Source organism: Vulpes lagopus, chromosome 3 (genome assembly GCF_018345385.1).
Source record: "Vulpes lagopus strain Blue_001 chromosome 3, ASM1834538v1, whole genome shotgun sequence".
Classification (NCBI taxonomy): Eukaryota; Metazoa; Chordata; class Mammalia; order Carnivora; family Canidae; genus Vulpes; species Vulpes lagopus.
In genome coordinates, this window is record NC_054826.1 from 119,242,509 (window position 1) to 119,258,693 (window position 16,185).

The 16,185-nt window shown below is 45.9% G+C and overlaps 1 protein-coding gene across 1 annotated transcript in view; it reads left to right on the forward strand.

The window, feature by feature from the left end:
- CPPED1 (calcineurin like phosphoesterase domain containing 1) overlaps positions 1 to 16,185 on the forward strand; it is a 105,707-nt gene that overhangs the window by 63,476 nt on the left and 26,046 nt on the right. Inside the window, exon 3 of the mRNA XM_041748729.1 lies at positions 2,782 to 3,204. Within this exon, the coding sequence (XP_041604663.1) occupies positions 2,782 to 3,204 (423 nt within the window). The remainder of the gene's footprint in view (positions 1 to 2,781; positions 3,205 to 16,185) is intronic.

Consider the following 16,185-nt stretch of genomic DNA (forward strand, 5'->3'; position numbering starts at 1 on the left):
GTTAATATGAGTACAGCTCTTAGAACAGTGACTGCGCGTAGTAAGTACCAGGTAAGTACTGGCTATTGTCGAGTATCACAATATCCCCCAAGTCAATATGAATGGAAAGAAGGGAACATTAGTGGCAACGTTGGGGTTTTTAGAAAACTGGTTAAGGAAAGTAGTGGTGATTTAGCCTTGGTTTGTGGAGTTCCTTTGAAATGGTTTATCATGTTCAAGGCCATAAAGGATTCATCTTCCCTATTTGTTGACATGGGAGCGGAGTCTTAGGGAGGATTATGTAAGTCAACATAGATGCTCACAGTGTGGGTTCAGCTAAAGAAGCAATATTAGTCATGGGCCCTTTAAACCAGGAACCCCAAGGTCAGCCCAGACCAGCGAGGAGGCAGACTTTAGAGGTGGGCAAATGCCCAGCACCACTGAGGGAGGAGCTTCCTGGTCCCTGGTGCCAGGAGGGACCTGCTTCTCCCCTCAGGAGCTTCTGCGGAGGTCAACTGACTGACACCCTTCTCCAAGCAAATGCCACTCATCCTAGAAATTGGGGTTGCTTGGAAAAGCAGCTGCCTGACTGGCCTCTCCTGAATTTTCTTGAAACCTTAGGGTTATGGGGCTAAAAGCCCCTTAAAAAAAAAAAACCCCAAACAAACAAAAAACAAAAACCAAGAAAACAGCTTCTTTAAAAAAAAAAAAATGGAAATAATACATAAGCTTGGAAAAAGGAAGGAAGGAACTTTTAAACTATAGTATAAAGGGTTAAAACTGAATTGTGGAAGTCCCTGTCCATCCCTACTGTTTGCCATGTTTAACCATAGTTAATAGTTCTCCTTGTGTCTTTGGAGAACTTTTATCCTTAATATGTGAATATGCATAAGCCTTTTAAAAATTTACATGTGCTTTTTCCTCCATGTCTTACCTTTATAACTTTATTTTTCTATTGCATCAATGTAGAGCTACTTCTTTTTATTTAGAATGAATTATAAAGCTATTTCAGTAAGATATGAAAATCTGACCTCTTACGCAATAACAGAGCTAAAAGTAAAGGATACTTAGCATAATTACGAGGAGAAATGGATCAGTTCACAATTATAGTGGAGGCTTAACCAAGGCTCTCAGAATCAGACACTGCCAAAAGCAAGGAGTGATGAATGGCACAGGAGACTTGAATCACACCATGAACAGGTTTGATTGAGGAGAGATACAAGGAGCTCCGTAGTCAACACTTAGAGAATGCATGTTCTTTATAAGCTCACATGGGATATTTAGAAAAACGGGCATATACTTGGCTATAAAAGAGATCTTGCCACTGCTAATTTCTTGTAGTCATAAATTCCGAAATGGTTATGTCTCTTGTCTCTATTTCTTTCCTGTGTTAGTTCTACTCCTGCTTCACACCCACCTATTTTATGACCATCTAGGCTGAATTCCTCTCTGCATTAGGTCTTCCTTCTTAGCTGTAATTACTCCATAAAGACCTTTTTGCCTTTTAAATTCATGGTGGACGAGGACTGTTGGGTATAATTTTCATGTTTCTGGCAAGGTGTTTTAGGTGAGTTGTCATCATCCCTCGGGAAACTGGGCTGCTCTTCTCCCTCATCCTTTTCGCCATGTTGAGCATGTTCCTCTGGACCAGCATGGTACAGGAATCCTGTCATGTTCCCCCACCTTGCTTTTCTCAACAATGCTTCATTAGCATCTGAGACGGACCGTGTGCATCCATCATTTGCTGGGCCAGTTATCTGACTCCCCAGTTGGGAGGGAAGGATTTGTGTCTCTTTGGCTCACAGCTTGCCCCAGTAACTAAATCAGTGCCTTATACATAGCCAGTACTCAATATTTTTTGAATAAATTAGCACAGAGGAGCTCAAAAAACAAAGCAAAACAAAGACAACAAAAAACAAGTCTGGAGTTGAAATGGTCATTTCAAATCCCATTCTTTTTTTTTTTTTTTTTTTTTTATGATAGGCACACAGTGAGAGAGAGAGAGAGAGGCAGAGACATAGGCAGAGGGAGAAGCAGGCTCCATGCACCAGGAGCCCGATGTGGGATTCGATCCCGAGTCTCCAGGATCGCGCCCTGGGCCAAAGGCAGGCGCCAAACCGCTGCGCCACCCAGGGATCCCCTCAAATCCCATTCTTTAAAGTTTTAAATACATCATCTCCATACTGAATAATCTTCTGTGCCTGGGATGAGGGCTAGGACAGGGAGACATGCGAAGACTTTGAGCCCTTGCATTTTTACACACCGGTGGTGGAATATAAAGTACCTCTTCCCCTGTGTGGGCAGGGGATAGTGGGATTTGGTAAAATGCATGTGCCAGTTGATGTGGCCATTTGGATTCTAAGAGTTTTTCTTATAGAGGTGCTCACGCAGTGTGCAAGACCATGGATATGGTAAGAATAACTTCAGATAGCAGTTGGTTTCAGACTAGTGTTCAGAGCTGGGTCCACACACGATAGGGGCGCACATTATGACCTATTTTTTATCTGAATAGAAGAAATGAAGCCTCATTAACATTTAATATTAGAATAACTCCGTATCATCACCCAATCTCAATGTTGGGTCAGATGGCCACTTGGGACACTGAATTTCCAGTGCATTCTAAGGGAAGAGGGGGCGGACAGAGGTTCCCACCTAACTTACTGACTTGCTTTTAACACACAGCTGCTGTTTGCAGTTTTCATGTGCCAGATTCAGTGTACTTCTAGATTGTGCTCTCTTACCTGATGTTAGTAAACCCATAAATAGCCACAGCCATCTCAGATGTGACCCTTACTCTTGCAGGGATGCCTTGGCGGAAAGAGCAGACAGCAGACCTGCAGAGAGTGCTCACACAGGTGGACAGCGACATCCCACTGGTGCTGGTCAGCGGCAACCACGACGTGGGCAACACCCCCACACCCGAGACTGTGGCAGAGTTCCAGCAGACCTGGGGGGACGACTATTTCAGCTTCTGGGTTGGGGGTGTCCTGTGCCTTGTCCTCAACTCCCAGTTCTGGTACGATGCTTCCCGGTGCCCCGCTTTGAAGCAGGCACAGGACCAATGGCTGGATCAGCAGCTGAGCATCGTGGGGCAGCACAAGTGCCAGCATGCCATCGTCTTCCAGCACATCCCATTGTTCCTGCGGAGCATCGATGAGGACGATGACTACTTCAACCTCACCAAGTCCGTGCGGAAGGAGATAGCCAACAAACTCGCTGGAGCAGGTACCTCTGGGGACCCTCATGGCTGGCTAGGAGGGCCATTTAGAGAGAAAGCTTCCAGATCCTTCTGCCTCCCTGCAGCCTAGCAAGGGGGGGAAGAGGATGGGGCTCTGGAGAGAACCAGGTTTTGACCCCAGCTCCACCCCTCACTGGCCGTGTGGCTTCAGTGGCTGTGCACTGCCTAGCCTTTTCACCCTCACTGTGGAGTAGCAGAAGGAGCTATCTCATAGAGGGATTGTGAGGATCAAAGGAGAGAGGGTCTGTAAACCATTACAGTAGCCCTTGGCCTACCAAGTAATGAAACTGTGACAGCTGCTGGCAGCTGAGGACAGGGTCCTGTGGGAGTTATTGGAGGGAAAAGGGGTCTGAGTGTGGCTGTCACAACCCTGGGAGAAGGAGTGATGCCAGGGGCATTTTTTCTCATATTCTTGGGGAGCAGGGACTTGCCCAGTGGCAGATGCTTTTTAAGAGCTGGGCTTCCTACCAGGGTTAAATTAATCCTGGCAAGTCCTGGGGCTTCCTCATTAGTTTCCCCAGAATGAGGAGTAAATTCTCCTCTAGAACCAGGGAAGAGAAATGTATTTAGTCTGATTTAACCTGCTGTAAATTATTAGCTAATCACATATTTGACATGTGTGTGCACACACACATACACACATACACACATATAACATGAAGCACTCTGATGGCTTCCTGGCCTGCACACATCCGTCTCTCCTGGCAGCACCTGTAGTGTTGCTCTCATGAGAAAAGGGTCGTTCTAAGCCAGTTCCCTGTGTGGCCAGAGACTTGGCAGGATTCCAGTTCTGACAACTGTTGTGTCTCTTGTTTTGATTTTAATGCCTCCTTTCAGATCTTTCCAGACTGTACTTCATCAAATGCATCTAACATTTAAATACATCCATTTGTTTGTTAGGGGGTAGAGAGAGGGAGGTGGTGTCCTGACCCAGTAGCAAGCATTTGTTTAAAAAAAAAAAAAGTCTTGACACTCTTCTTTTCATCTTTGAGCATTAAATGTGTTCGCATTTACTTGTGAAATGTACAATAGGCCCTTCTGTATTTTTGAGACATTTTACAAAAAGCTTGCATAATTGGAGACATTTTCCAACTGTTCCATGGAGATGAAGTTGGAAAACTTCTATTGAGGTCTTTGAAATTTCATGCCATGCTCGAGTTGGTGCAGAAAACCATTTTGATGACAAGGAAATGAAGTGTCAAGATGGCATCAGCACCACCATGGAGACTATTTTGTAACAGAGAATAATGCCAGAGAGAACATTTAATGCCAGGGAAATGATTCCTTTCATATCAAATGTTAAATGATGCAAATGTCGTCCCTGTGACTGCTCTTTGTTCTCCTCTCCTGTCAGCCATATTCTTGAGTGGCATGTGGTTCTGGGTTTCCCATCGTAGGAGGAATACATGTGGCCCACAGGCACTCCCAGATATTGAGACCTGTAGACACTTAACAGAGAGAGCCCACTGCTTTAATGGGGCAGCCTCGAGGGAAGCCTGCTGCCCGCCCACCAGGAACCCAGTGTTGGATTCAGGATGCGCCAGCCACCTCCCCGCCATCGGGCCCGCAGCCCTGCAAGGAAGGATTTGTCAGCACACCCAGAGCCAGTCTGTGTCTTGGAGGTGGGCTCCCGTTGCCCCAGCTCACAGATGGATATCTCCCCCAGAATGCCAATTGATTGATGTAGAACAAGACTGAATCCCTTCCCTAAGCCCCAGCGGCACAATCTCTTCCCGTAGGCAGAGCAACATGGGAAGCCAAGTTATCAGCAGAAGCTCGCTTGCTCAACATGAGGCAGAGCAGAAGAGCGAGTAGTCTTCTTCCACTCTCAGTGGCGTCAGGCTCCGGAACTCTGACAGAGCCATCTCCAGTAGAACCTCCTTGCCCAGAATCCACTGGTGGTGCTAGAGCCTTTAATATCTCATCAGACTGTCCACTTCTTGAGGCTACCATCTGGATCATAGCAGCTCCACAAAACCCCTCCTTCTAGGGTCCCTCACCCCCAGGACAAGGCCAGCTCCACCTCTTCCCTATGGTCTCTGCCTCTTCCATTTCACCTGGCTGGCAACTCAACTTTGTTACCTTCTGTATGAGGTGCCCCCAGCCCCACCTGGGTTCTTCCTCAGCTTTCCTCGATCCCTGAGGACTTGTATGTGCTGACTTGTCTCCACTGTCCACTAGATTCAGTTCCTTGAGTGTGGGGATGCACCTGCAGTCATCTCTGCATTCAGGATGCCTGGCTCGGGTCTTATCTCATAATTAGTGCTTGATCAGTATTTGTGGAGTGAGTGAAGGACTGACATGGCCCTTTTATTTGTCCACTGGATGCTGGGTACAGAGCAGACCAGGTTCACACTCTCACGTTGCTTCTGGGCCAAGCTTTTCCCTGGGTGTGTCCCAAGAGCCAAGCATACATCCCACAGCATCCAAGCCCTTCGTTCTTGGGTAAAGTAACTGTGTGCCTCCACCCTGATCCATGTGTTACCTTTCCAGGTTCACATAGCAGTCAAATTCTCTCCTCCCATATGGTCCCCCCACTATACCCATCATGCACCTTCACACATGAGAAGGATTCTCTTGGCCCTTGGCCTTAGGATCTTCACCTAAGTCTGCTTAACCAGGCAAAAGCAGAGAGATGGAGCCCTTCCTGCTGTCACCTGTCAGTTTTAGTGGCTTACCAAACCAGGACCTTTGCTTTATGGCCTGTCAGACACAGAACAAACCAAAGGCAACATTGGAAAGAGATCCAGGCCATGTATGGACCCAACTTGTGGCAGGTGACCTGCTTGGTTTGGAAGCATAGTTAGGTAGGCTTTCATGTGGAATGTATGCACTTAGGACTCAATAACGCAGAAGATTGCTTGGGTCACAGAATGTAATTCTTGGATTCATATGGGAAAGCCAGAAGTTCAAGTGACATTTTGTAAGAATTCATTAACTTAAGGACCATGATAAAATTGGGGGTGATGCTGCTGTATAACGCTGCCTCCAGCTTTTCCCCCACAGCAATATTATTCCCTAGTACTGTTCCAGTCTCATTTATCTCCTTGTGTTAAAATGCCAGTACTCAAAAATATGTCAAAAGCTCATCAGAATATCAGGGTAGCTTTTAATTATGATAATTGTGTTGTTATAAAATATCCTTTTAAAGAGCACATCCCTCCTCAAACCACCATGGAGGTAAAAACCCAGCTTCCTTCCAGCAAGCTTAATGAATAATTCTGAATCATTGTGTGGGATGAATAAATGATTTAATAACGAGCATCAACAATCATCTCTCATTGTTGCATTAATTTTTCAGATGGGATGAGGTAAATGAGGAGGAGGGGTATTACTGTACAAATGGGCCCCTGTGTGTATGGGGACGCATTTTGTGAACTGAAGCCTGAGAGCTTCCCCAGTCAGGTTTCCCTAGAAACGGTAGCATTCTGTATCCACTTGTGAAGCTCAGTGAAAAACCTTCTTTGTGTGCTACAAAGGCGTCAGTGGCCAGTGCACATAAATAGTTATCAGGGCAGGACAGGTGCACAGATGCGAAGCAGTACCTCTTATTATTGATCTTCCTTTGCTCTGCCCAAGGATAATCAGTGTCATCACATCCAGAGGATGTAGAAATTGGTTCTCCCCTTAATTCACCTGATACCTAGTTGAGTTGCAAAGACAGATAGTAGATAATGAAATCATGGCTGAGCCCGGCCACTGTCTGTCCCTTGTGCCTTTTTCAGCAGAAGGTTCATATGTGACCCAGTTAATATGGATTCCAATTTAAAAACTCAGTCTGAAAAAACAAAAGTCTGGCTCTTTCACTGACCCCGTCTCCCTTGATGTCTCCATACCTTTGCCTTTTCCATTCTCAGCATAGAGATGAGAACTGGATAGTCAAGGGCCCAGAGAGAATTTGGCAATTACAAAAACTTCCAGAAGTTGATCTTTCCTGCAAAAGTTAATGAGTAATTTCACAGAAAGAGTTTCATCTCTATTATCTATGCTTAAAAAAATGGGGAGAAAGAGATCTTAGGCCATGGTTACAGTTTTAGAATTTCAACATTTAAAAGAACAAAAGAGGTCAGTTTTCCAGGATCCATATTATAGGACAAATAAAAATCAGATCCTCCTCTAATGTCCTACTGAGTTACATTGAAATTTTTTGTTCATATCCTGCTTCCTCCAAGAAATGGAGTCCCAGCTTTGTTTGCCTCTGTAAGCCCAGCCCGTCACCAAGACTGTCATGTAGTAGCCCCATCAATAAATAAATATTGGTTAAGTGGAGTGGAATTAGACTTGATTCACATACTTATCAGAATCATAAGTAATGTCCGTATCACCTCTGGATTGGTGTTTGCCAGCTGACTTTTGGATGGGAAATGTATGACTTAGAGCAACTGTTGGTAAACTGTTTCTGCAAAGGGTCCCACAGCAAACATTTTGGGCTGTGCTCTCTATAGACTGCTGAGTTCTGCTTTATAGGTGGGAGCAGACATACGTAAGCAAACAGGATGGCTGTGTTCCAGCAAAACTCTATTTACGGAAGTGGGTATGGGGTGCAGGCCATATACTTTTCCCACCCTTAGCTTAGAGAACTCTTCCCCTTAGCACATGACACCCTGCCCTCCCTCAAGGCCGTGTCCACACTGTGCGTGTATCTAACCCCAGCGTGCTTCTGGTGACTGCAGTGTGGCAGCTGCCTCAGGCTCCTCGGTAAGGGGCACACCTGGATGAGGCCCGTTCCTTTGGAGGCCCATGATGTGATGTGGGGGTGGGGGGGCGGTGGGAGGTGACATGAAAGCGCTTAAAATCTAATACTTGGGTGTTTATTTTTAACACGTTAGAAAAACTATAACAAGCTCTTCAAGTCAGTGAAAAATATTCAGTAAATAAGAGTACAGGTAGCACATGTTTATAAGACAGAGCTTGTAGAGGGAGTGCAGGGGTGATGTGTGTGGGTGGGAGGGGTAAGGCCATGTCACATCACAGAGCAGCAGGCAGGCTTTGGCTTCAGACAGACCTGGATTCAAATCCTTTGGCGCCACACCCTCAGCCAAGTGGCCTCATAAGCTACTGAACATCTTTCCACCTTAGTTTTCTCACTTATTAAGTGGGGCCTCTCGTCCCAACCTCATAGGGTTGGTATGAGAAGCAGATAAAGTGAGGCAAGCCCTGCACAAGGACGTGCGGGGCTTGTGCTCCAGGGAGGGTTGTTCATTGTTAGATGACCCGGTTGTTAGATCGCGAGCTCACAGCCGGCAAATATGTTTTGCACAGGCTCTGGGTTGACCCTGACCTCAGTGCTTCTCACCCTGGGGTGCCGGCAGGAGGGGCAGGATCTTCTCACAAGGGGGGCGTAGGAGCATCTCCAAGCAAAGAGAGGCATGTTCGCTAATGTGACTTTGTAAGTTGAGAAAGAAAGGAATTAGCAAGTCTTCATAATACAAACAGGAAGGGAAGGTAGACTGTCTCCTAGCTCCTGAGAGGTGCAGGAAGGCAGACTGTGTCTCAGTCTCAAGGAACCTGAGATTTTTCAAGGTGGATGAGGAATGTGTGTTATATTTAGTTTTATCAAAAGCGAGTACTAGTTTAAAAGAGAAGGAAGCGGTCAACTAGATGGAAGATCTCTGGAATCTGGTGATAGATTTTGACTCCTCATTACTTGTTCTTAAGCACATACCATGCCAGTGAATGTGTTGGTAAACACACCTGTGAGTGTATAATTTCATAGGTTTTTCTGAATCTAGCTGATATGTGATCATCCTATGATGAATCTAGTGGTGATCATCCTATGGTGTCCTCTGTTTAAAGATTCTTTTTTTTAAGATTTTATTTATTTATTCACAAGAGACACAGAGAAGCAGAGACATAGGCAGAAGGAGAAGCAGGCTCCCTGTGGGGAGCCCCATGTGGGACTCGATCCCAGGACCCTGGGATCACACCCTGAGCTGAAGGCACTCAGCCACTGAGCCACCCAGGTGCTCCCTGTTTAAAGATTTTATTTATTTATTTATTTATTGAGAGAGAGAGAGAAGTGAGCGAGCACGCATGCCTGCGGGCAGCAGGAGGGGCAAAGGTAGGAAGAGAGAGAGAGAATCCCAAGCAGACTTCTGCGCTGAGCACGGAGCCCAACCCAGAACTCAGTCTAACAACCGTGAGATCATGACCTGAGCCAAAATCAAGAGTCAGACGTCTGCTCAACGACCAAGCCACCCAGGTGCCCCACAATGCCCCTCTGTTTAAAATGCATTTAAAAAAAACTAGTGGTTGGTTTTCTTTAACCAACTCTCATGTGGGACCTCATAAGGCATCCTTTCTTAAGCATCTATAGAATCCAGAGTTTCTGGGGGCCTATCAGCTTGAGGAATTTGACCCTCCTTAATTCATATGTGGTCCTGAATTCATGTTCCCAGGTTGGATCTGTTTTCTGTTTTGATCAGTCCACCATAAAATATCCTGCTGTAGTCATTTGACGTCTGTGCTTCATTCACTACAAACCCAGATAAAAGACCAACTGCCGAAGCTGCATCTGGCGGGAAGTGATGGATTACATTTCTCACTTTGGAGGTATCCGTAACAGTTGGGCTCATTAAAGTCGAAATCAAGTCCTGATTGTAAATATTTATAAACCGAGAATCTGGCGCGTGTCAGTATGTGCTTTCTGGTTCCCAGAGTTAAGTCAACATTGATTCGTTCGACAAGTAGTATGGGCCCTGGGCTAGGCACTGAGCGTAGGCAGGAGCAGCAGACAGAGGTCCCTCCTCTGGTATCATAGATACCAGTCTCAAACTGAAAATTAGAAATCTTGTTGAAAAATCCCATTGCACCATTCCAGAAAGGAGGCATAAGTGCACAGGAAACCATAGTGACTATTTAAGTTTACGAAATCAAAATATTATATCTTCTCTTTGTAGGTCACAGTTTAAAAATAGCAATTAGTGTCACTTCCAAATGAGCGGTGGGATTCCTTTGTAAATTGAAATATCCCTAGCTTAGCTAAACACCCTGACTTACTTCCTATACTAGTTCAAGTATTTTTAGTTACTGGACCTGCTCGCATTTAAAAGGCCTGTGCCCCCACTATGGCCACCAATACAAGTGAAAATTTAGAATACTGTTATTTAAAATAAGCTAGAGATCACTTTAGTTTTGTAGTTGTTGGGTTGTGTTTTTTTTTATTTTACTTAACAGAAATGTTTGCATACTGATGATTCCTTTAGAAGTGAAAGAACGGCACCCCTTTGGATCAAGCCTTCTAGCACAGAGATAGCGCTTCATGGCCCTCGTCATGGCGCTTCATTGGCCCTTATCATAGCGCTGAGGAGGCCGTGCGCCTATCTGCAGTGCAGGTGAGGAGACCACACAGAGGCTCTCTGGCTTCCCAGTCCATCCTAAATTTAAGTCATAGACACATCAGAGGAAAGGAAAGAACTTCTCTCAGATGTTTCTTTTACACCTGTTCTGTGCACCGTGGGAGCCCAGGTGTGGAGCTCCCTGTGGTCACATTGCCCAGGTGGGAGGGGTCATGTCCAGGGCAGGTGGCCATGCCACCTTGCCCATGAGCCTCCAGCTGGGCTGCCCTTCCCCGGGTGGGGCCTCATGATCTGCACTTGTGTCTCCTTCAAGGTTGTAGCCTCACTCCCTCCCAGATGTCACTTCACAGACACCAAACAGAGCAGCTTCTCTCCTGGAAAAGGGAAGCGGTGAACAAGCTTTTTGAGAGCCGTGGCTCATGTTCAGTTTTACCATTATGTATGGCATGTCAGTGGCCATGCGCTTTGTCAGCCTGGGCTATGCAGGGAATGCTACAAGACATTGGTGTTCTGTCCATGTCACTGACAGCGGACTGGAGCCCTGGAGGCAGAGTCACTTGTTCAAGTTACAGAGCTGGGAAACTAGCATAGTAATACCTCAGGTTTTCATGAGATCAGATAAGATAACCCAGTACCATGACACGGGGTCTGGCTCCTGGCAAGTGTTCAGTAAAAACAGTGCTATTAGTATTATCTGTCTTCCTGCCACTGTCATTAATATCCTAAAATTCTGAAAATATTAGAGTGACTTAACCTTAGGTAAATGGATGTGTAAGGAACAGATCTTCTCCTTTCTGCAAGTTCCCACCTCTGACCTGCGGCTGGGTGGTGGAGTATTGCCACAGGTGGGACCCCAGTCTCTCTGACCATGTTGTTCTGGTACTCTGCCCACCAGACAGGGTCCTGTGTCCCTGAGGCCGCCCCATCATGTGCCCCCCAGTGGGTGCTCGAAACCACAGGGTCACCGACTTCTCGGCATCAGTTTTACTTCCTAAACCATTTAAAATCAATGAACATTACTGTCATGTAATCACAATTACCACTTATTAAAGATTACAGTACAGTATTATTAGACTAATAAACAGTACAGGTACTATTTCTCTGATTTTACAGACAAAGGAGAGAGAGACACCCAGCTGGGAAGTGGCCAAGCTGGGCTCTCATCCTAGGGCTCTGACCTCTTAGCCAAGTTGTTGTCAGGGTAACGAGTAGAATGCACCTCAGGCACAGGTGATGATTCAAGATGCAGGCTGCGGGGGCTGGACCCCACCTGCTCACCCACACATCCTCTCTGCTGCACCTTCTCCCGGGGCCACCTTGCCAAGGAGGCTTAGAGCCATCATGTCTGAGGGTCTGCAGAGTGAGGCTCCAGCCTGCACACAGGGTGAGGAAGGCCCCTCTGGCCTCAGCAAGCAACTTTTTCTTTCAAAGTGAGTTCCTAGCCCATCCTTTGAACTTCAGTGTGTGAATTACGCCTCCTGCAGACAGAGATAATGTTGGAAACAGGGAGGGAAGGATCTGTACCATCCTGTAGACTCTGGCTGGCTTCCTTGGGGTATGAGTCAAGGGTGGCTATTAGTTGAGGATAATGCTGAAACTTAAAACAGGAACTGCAGCTCTTAGAGAAGAGTGATGAAATAAAAATAAAGGTTGGCTTGGGGTGTCTGGGTCTGATGGTTGGGTGTCTGACTCTGGATTTCAACTCAGGTCATGATCTCAGGGTCATGGGATTGAGCCCCACATCGGCCCCAAGCTGGGCGTAGAACCTACTTGAGATTCTCTCTCTTTCTCCCTCTGCCCCTTTTCTCCCCCCCCCCCAATAAATAAATCTTTATATAAAAAAAAGCTGTTGTGAACTTCTTTGGGCACAAACAGGTGTGAATCATAAACTAAAAATGCTCACACATTTTTTTATTATAAAACGCATGCGTGAAGTTGGTCTTGGTAAAGCCAGCTGTAACCTCCCGGCATGTTTTGCTGAAGAGGTTCATTGTTCTGATTGGAAGCGTTACTGGAGCTCTTGACTCTGGGGTTGGATGCTTTGCCTGATGTCACATTCATCTTTATGTGTTGAACCCTTAGTGCTCACATTCTCTGCCTGCAGGAAGTGTATATAGTAAGCATCAGTCCTACCATCAAGAAGCTCAGTTTAGGAGGAAAAGCTAGAGAATGAACCAGAGAATTATAGTCAACATAGATGTCTTAGAGGGGACTTCATGACACGTTAGATGTCTGTTTCTGTTACTGAGATTCCTCTCTCCAGTAAGTCACGTTTGAAACTGTGCCAGTACTTTGCTTGCTATCTGTTTGATAGGAGCGTGGTTTCCTATAAGAACGTGAGAATTGCGTCATACCTGTTGCCGTGGATAGTCTTCATGTCAGGGACATTTCCTCCCTTCTTCCTGTGTCCTTTTCTTTTTCTTCTTCCTTTTCATTCGTAACCACCTTTATTTGACGGCTGCATCTTCATGAAATCACCCGTCAGACATTTGCTTTGATAGGGGAACCCATTCAATTCAATAGATTGGGCTCTCGGCCAAGCCCATATATCATGACAGAGACTGCTTTCAAGGGAAAGAAGCCTCTTTTTTGTATAAATGATCCATCAATACACAGAAGCACTGTGATCAGTGTCCCCATTTCCTGTCTTCTGATCGAAGTGAAGGAACAGCTGTCTTAACCTTGTCGAGGTCGCAGACCCCCTGGCCAAAGCTCTACCTGTCCTTAAAGGTAAAAGCTGGGCGCTTCTGGTATAGCAGGTGGCAGTCAAAGGGGACTTGGGCTACAATTGCATAAAAACCATGTAACTAAAATTTTTTTATTCTTAAAACCCGTGAAAGCAGATCTTACAAGATGTTAATATCTGTTATCTCTAGATGGTTGGAATGTAAATGTTAACATTTTTTGTACTCATCTGAATCTTTTAAGTTTTTCCAAAAAATGAAAAAATAACAAAAAGAATTCCCTACAGTGATACCTAGATCAGGGTTGGCAGACTGTTTTTCTGTAAATGTCCAGATAGTACATATTTTAGGCTTTGTGGGCCAAGAGGCAAAATTAAAGGTACTGCATAGGTGCTTCTATAAACCTACCTATAGCTATTTAAAAAGCTAAGAAACATTCTTAACTCACACACCTTATAAGAAAACAGTGGGCTATATAGATAGCTTCCCAGCCCCTGGTCCAGATACTTAAGAAGATCAATCACCACTGACACTTATGTATAAGGATAATAGTTATAGAGCCATCAGTTCATTTCAAAAAAATATGCCACTTACCGTTTTCCTCATTTAATATTAAATATGAAAAAGCTTAAATTCTAAGGGAGGAGATTTCCCTTTTTGTTTTTCATTGACTGTATTTTTGGGTCTTGTAATGACATACTCTGCCTCCAATGTGTGTTGTCTATTTCTCACTTCCAAATTGGCCTCCTGAGTTGTCATACAGGCATGGCCTGAGGTGACCGAGCCAACCTGGCCCCCTGTATGTGCCTTTACAGTGCCTTGGGTCCACGCCTCGGTCACACTGAGTGTGTGTTGCTTGGGAAAGCAATTTCACGAGCCAGAAAAGGGGTGTCGAGAAGGTCACCCTATCGAGGGACCATCGTGGGTCCTGTTGGAGAACAAGTGAAGTCCATTATTTCGTAAGAGCTTCTAAAAGCCAATTTATGTAGTGTTTAAAAGTTTATTGGTCACCCCAAAAGGAGAGTCACTGTTCTAAAAAGTGTAAGGTAGTATTAGTTCCTCTTGGCTGTACCAGGAAACTCCAACTCGCCCAGTGCACAGAATAAGGATGTTTATCATCCTGTGTAATAGAAGAGTAGGCATGGTTCAGGCTCTCAGCCAGGCCGACTTGGGGATCAGGATCTTGCTGTGATGCTGCTCGTTGCCCCTACCTGCCTCTCCATGTGGACCTTCTCAGATGGCTGCTGGAGTTCTGGACTTGATGTTCAGAATGGACACTGGGCCTTTTAAAAAGAAACGAAACCTTTCTCAGGATCCCAGCAGATATATCCTCCCACAGCTCCATACCCAGACCTGGGCCACAGGCCTTGTCCTGGCCTATAATGCAGGTGGCCATAAGAGGAGAGTTGCCACGGGTACCTCAGTCCTGGCTCTGGGGATGGAGCCCTTGACCTCCCAGAGCCAGGCATTTCCCAGAACAGAATTGGGAATTTTTTTCAGCAAAGACAAAAAGGAAGAGCATGGGATTGGAAGGCAGCCAGCGTTGTCTACTGGGGCCAGGAAGAAAGAACCCACGTTCACACCTTATTTCAGAAACAGTGCCAAAAGGCATTGTGTTCCGTGGTGCACTGAGCCTGTGCTGGGGGGTTAGATACATCATCTCTGAAACAGCAACTCCATGAGGGATCTATCATCGTCTCCTTTTTGAAATCAAAGAAACGAGATTCAAGGAGGTGAAGTAGCGCCTCATGTGGCATTTAATTAACAGACAAGGTTCAGAATCAGTGCTCATTTCTCTGTGTCTCCCACCCTCATGTTAGTAATATAATCAGGCTTTCCCTGACAAGGAACATGGTGATTCTTTTGTAGTGTCAGATAATACTGGAACCCTACTTTTCCTTGGATAATATTGACAAAATGGAGAGATCGGAGTTTCTCTTCCCTGGCACCTACTAACATAGAGCTTACGAGTTACCTCAAGTTTCATATACTTATTCACCATCCATCTGTCCCTCTGTCTGTCCATCCGTCTGCCAGCAGTCATTTATGGAGCAGCAGCGCTATTCTCTTCATTCTGAGGATGGATATCCAGTTCAATAGACTTGCTCTCGGCCCTCACAGACCAGTAGGGGACTGACCAAGGTGGAAAGCAAGAAACAGCAGAACAAAAGCAGAGGAATGTGGAAGAATCAGGAGGAAGGGGCGCCTGGTGGCTCAGCGGTTGAGCGCCTGCCTTTGGCTCAGGGCATGATCCCAGGGTCCTGGATTCGAGTCCCACATGGGGCTCCCTGCATGGAGCCTGCTTCTCCCTCTGCCTATGTCTCTGCCCCTCTCTCTGTCTCTCTCATGAATAAATAACTAAAATCTTAAAAAAAAAAAAAAATCAAGAGAAAGGATAATCAGCTTGGTTCAGCTGGGCCAGGGATGATTTCTTCAGGCGAGGAGCAGGCAGGGTCTTGAAGGATGAATAAGAGTGCACCAGGTGGATGTGGGCAGGAAGAGGGCATTCAAGACCCTGGGCAGAGTATGAGCTGAGGCCAGAGCCACAGACAGCCCAGTCTGTGTCAGAGCTGGCCTTGAACCATTCATGAGAAGAACAGGACTCGGGTCACTTTATGGCAGGGAACAGGAGCCAGATCTTAGGCATTAAAGAAGCATGAGAAGGTTTTTCTGTCAATCAAAGTATGCATTTTAGAAAGAACAACCTTGCTCAGTCTGCCCAGGATGCATTTTGTCTTTCCCTACCAGATTTCGTGCAGGATGTCAGTGACAGGCTGAAAACCCTACTTTCCAGACCCCCTTACCCGTGGTGTGGCCACTTGTCCCAGTCCTGGAATTCAGCAAGCGGGCCTTCCTGGAAAGCTTTCTGTTGGCCCTTTTCTCTTCTTGGAACCTGGACACAGTGCCCGGAAGCCCTGCAGCCATCTTGCAGTCTTGAGGACAAAGCTACAAGCTGAGGATGGCAGAGCAGAAAAACAGAAGGAAC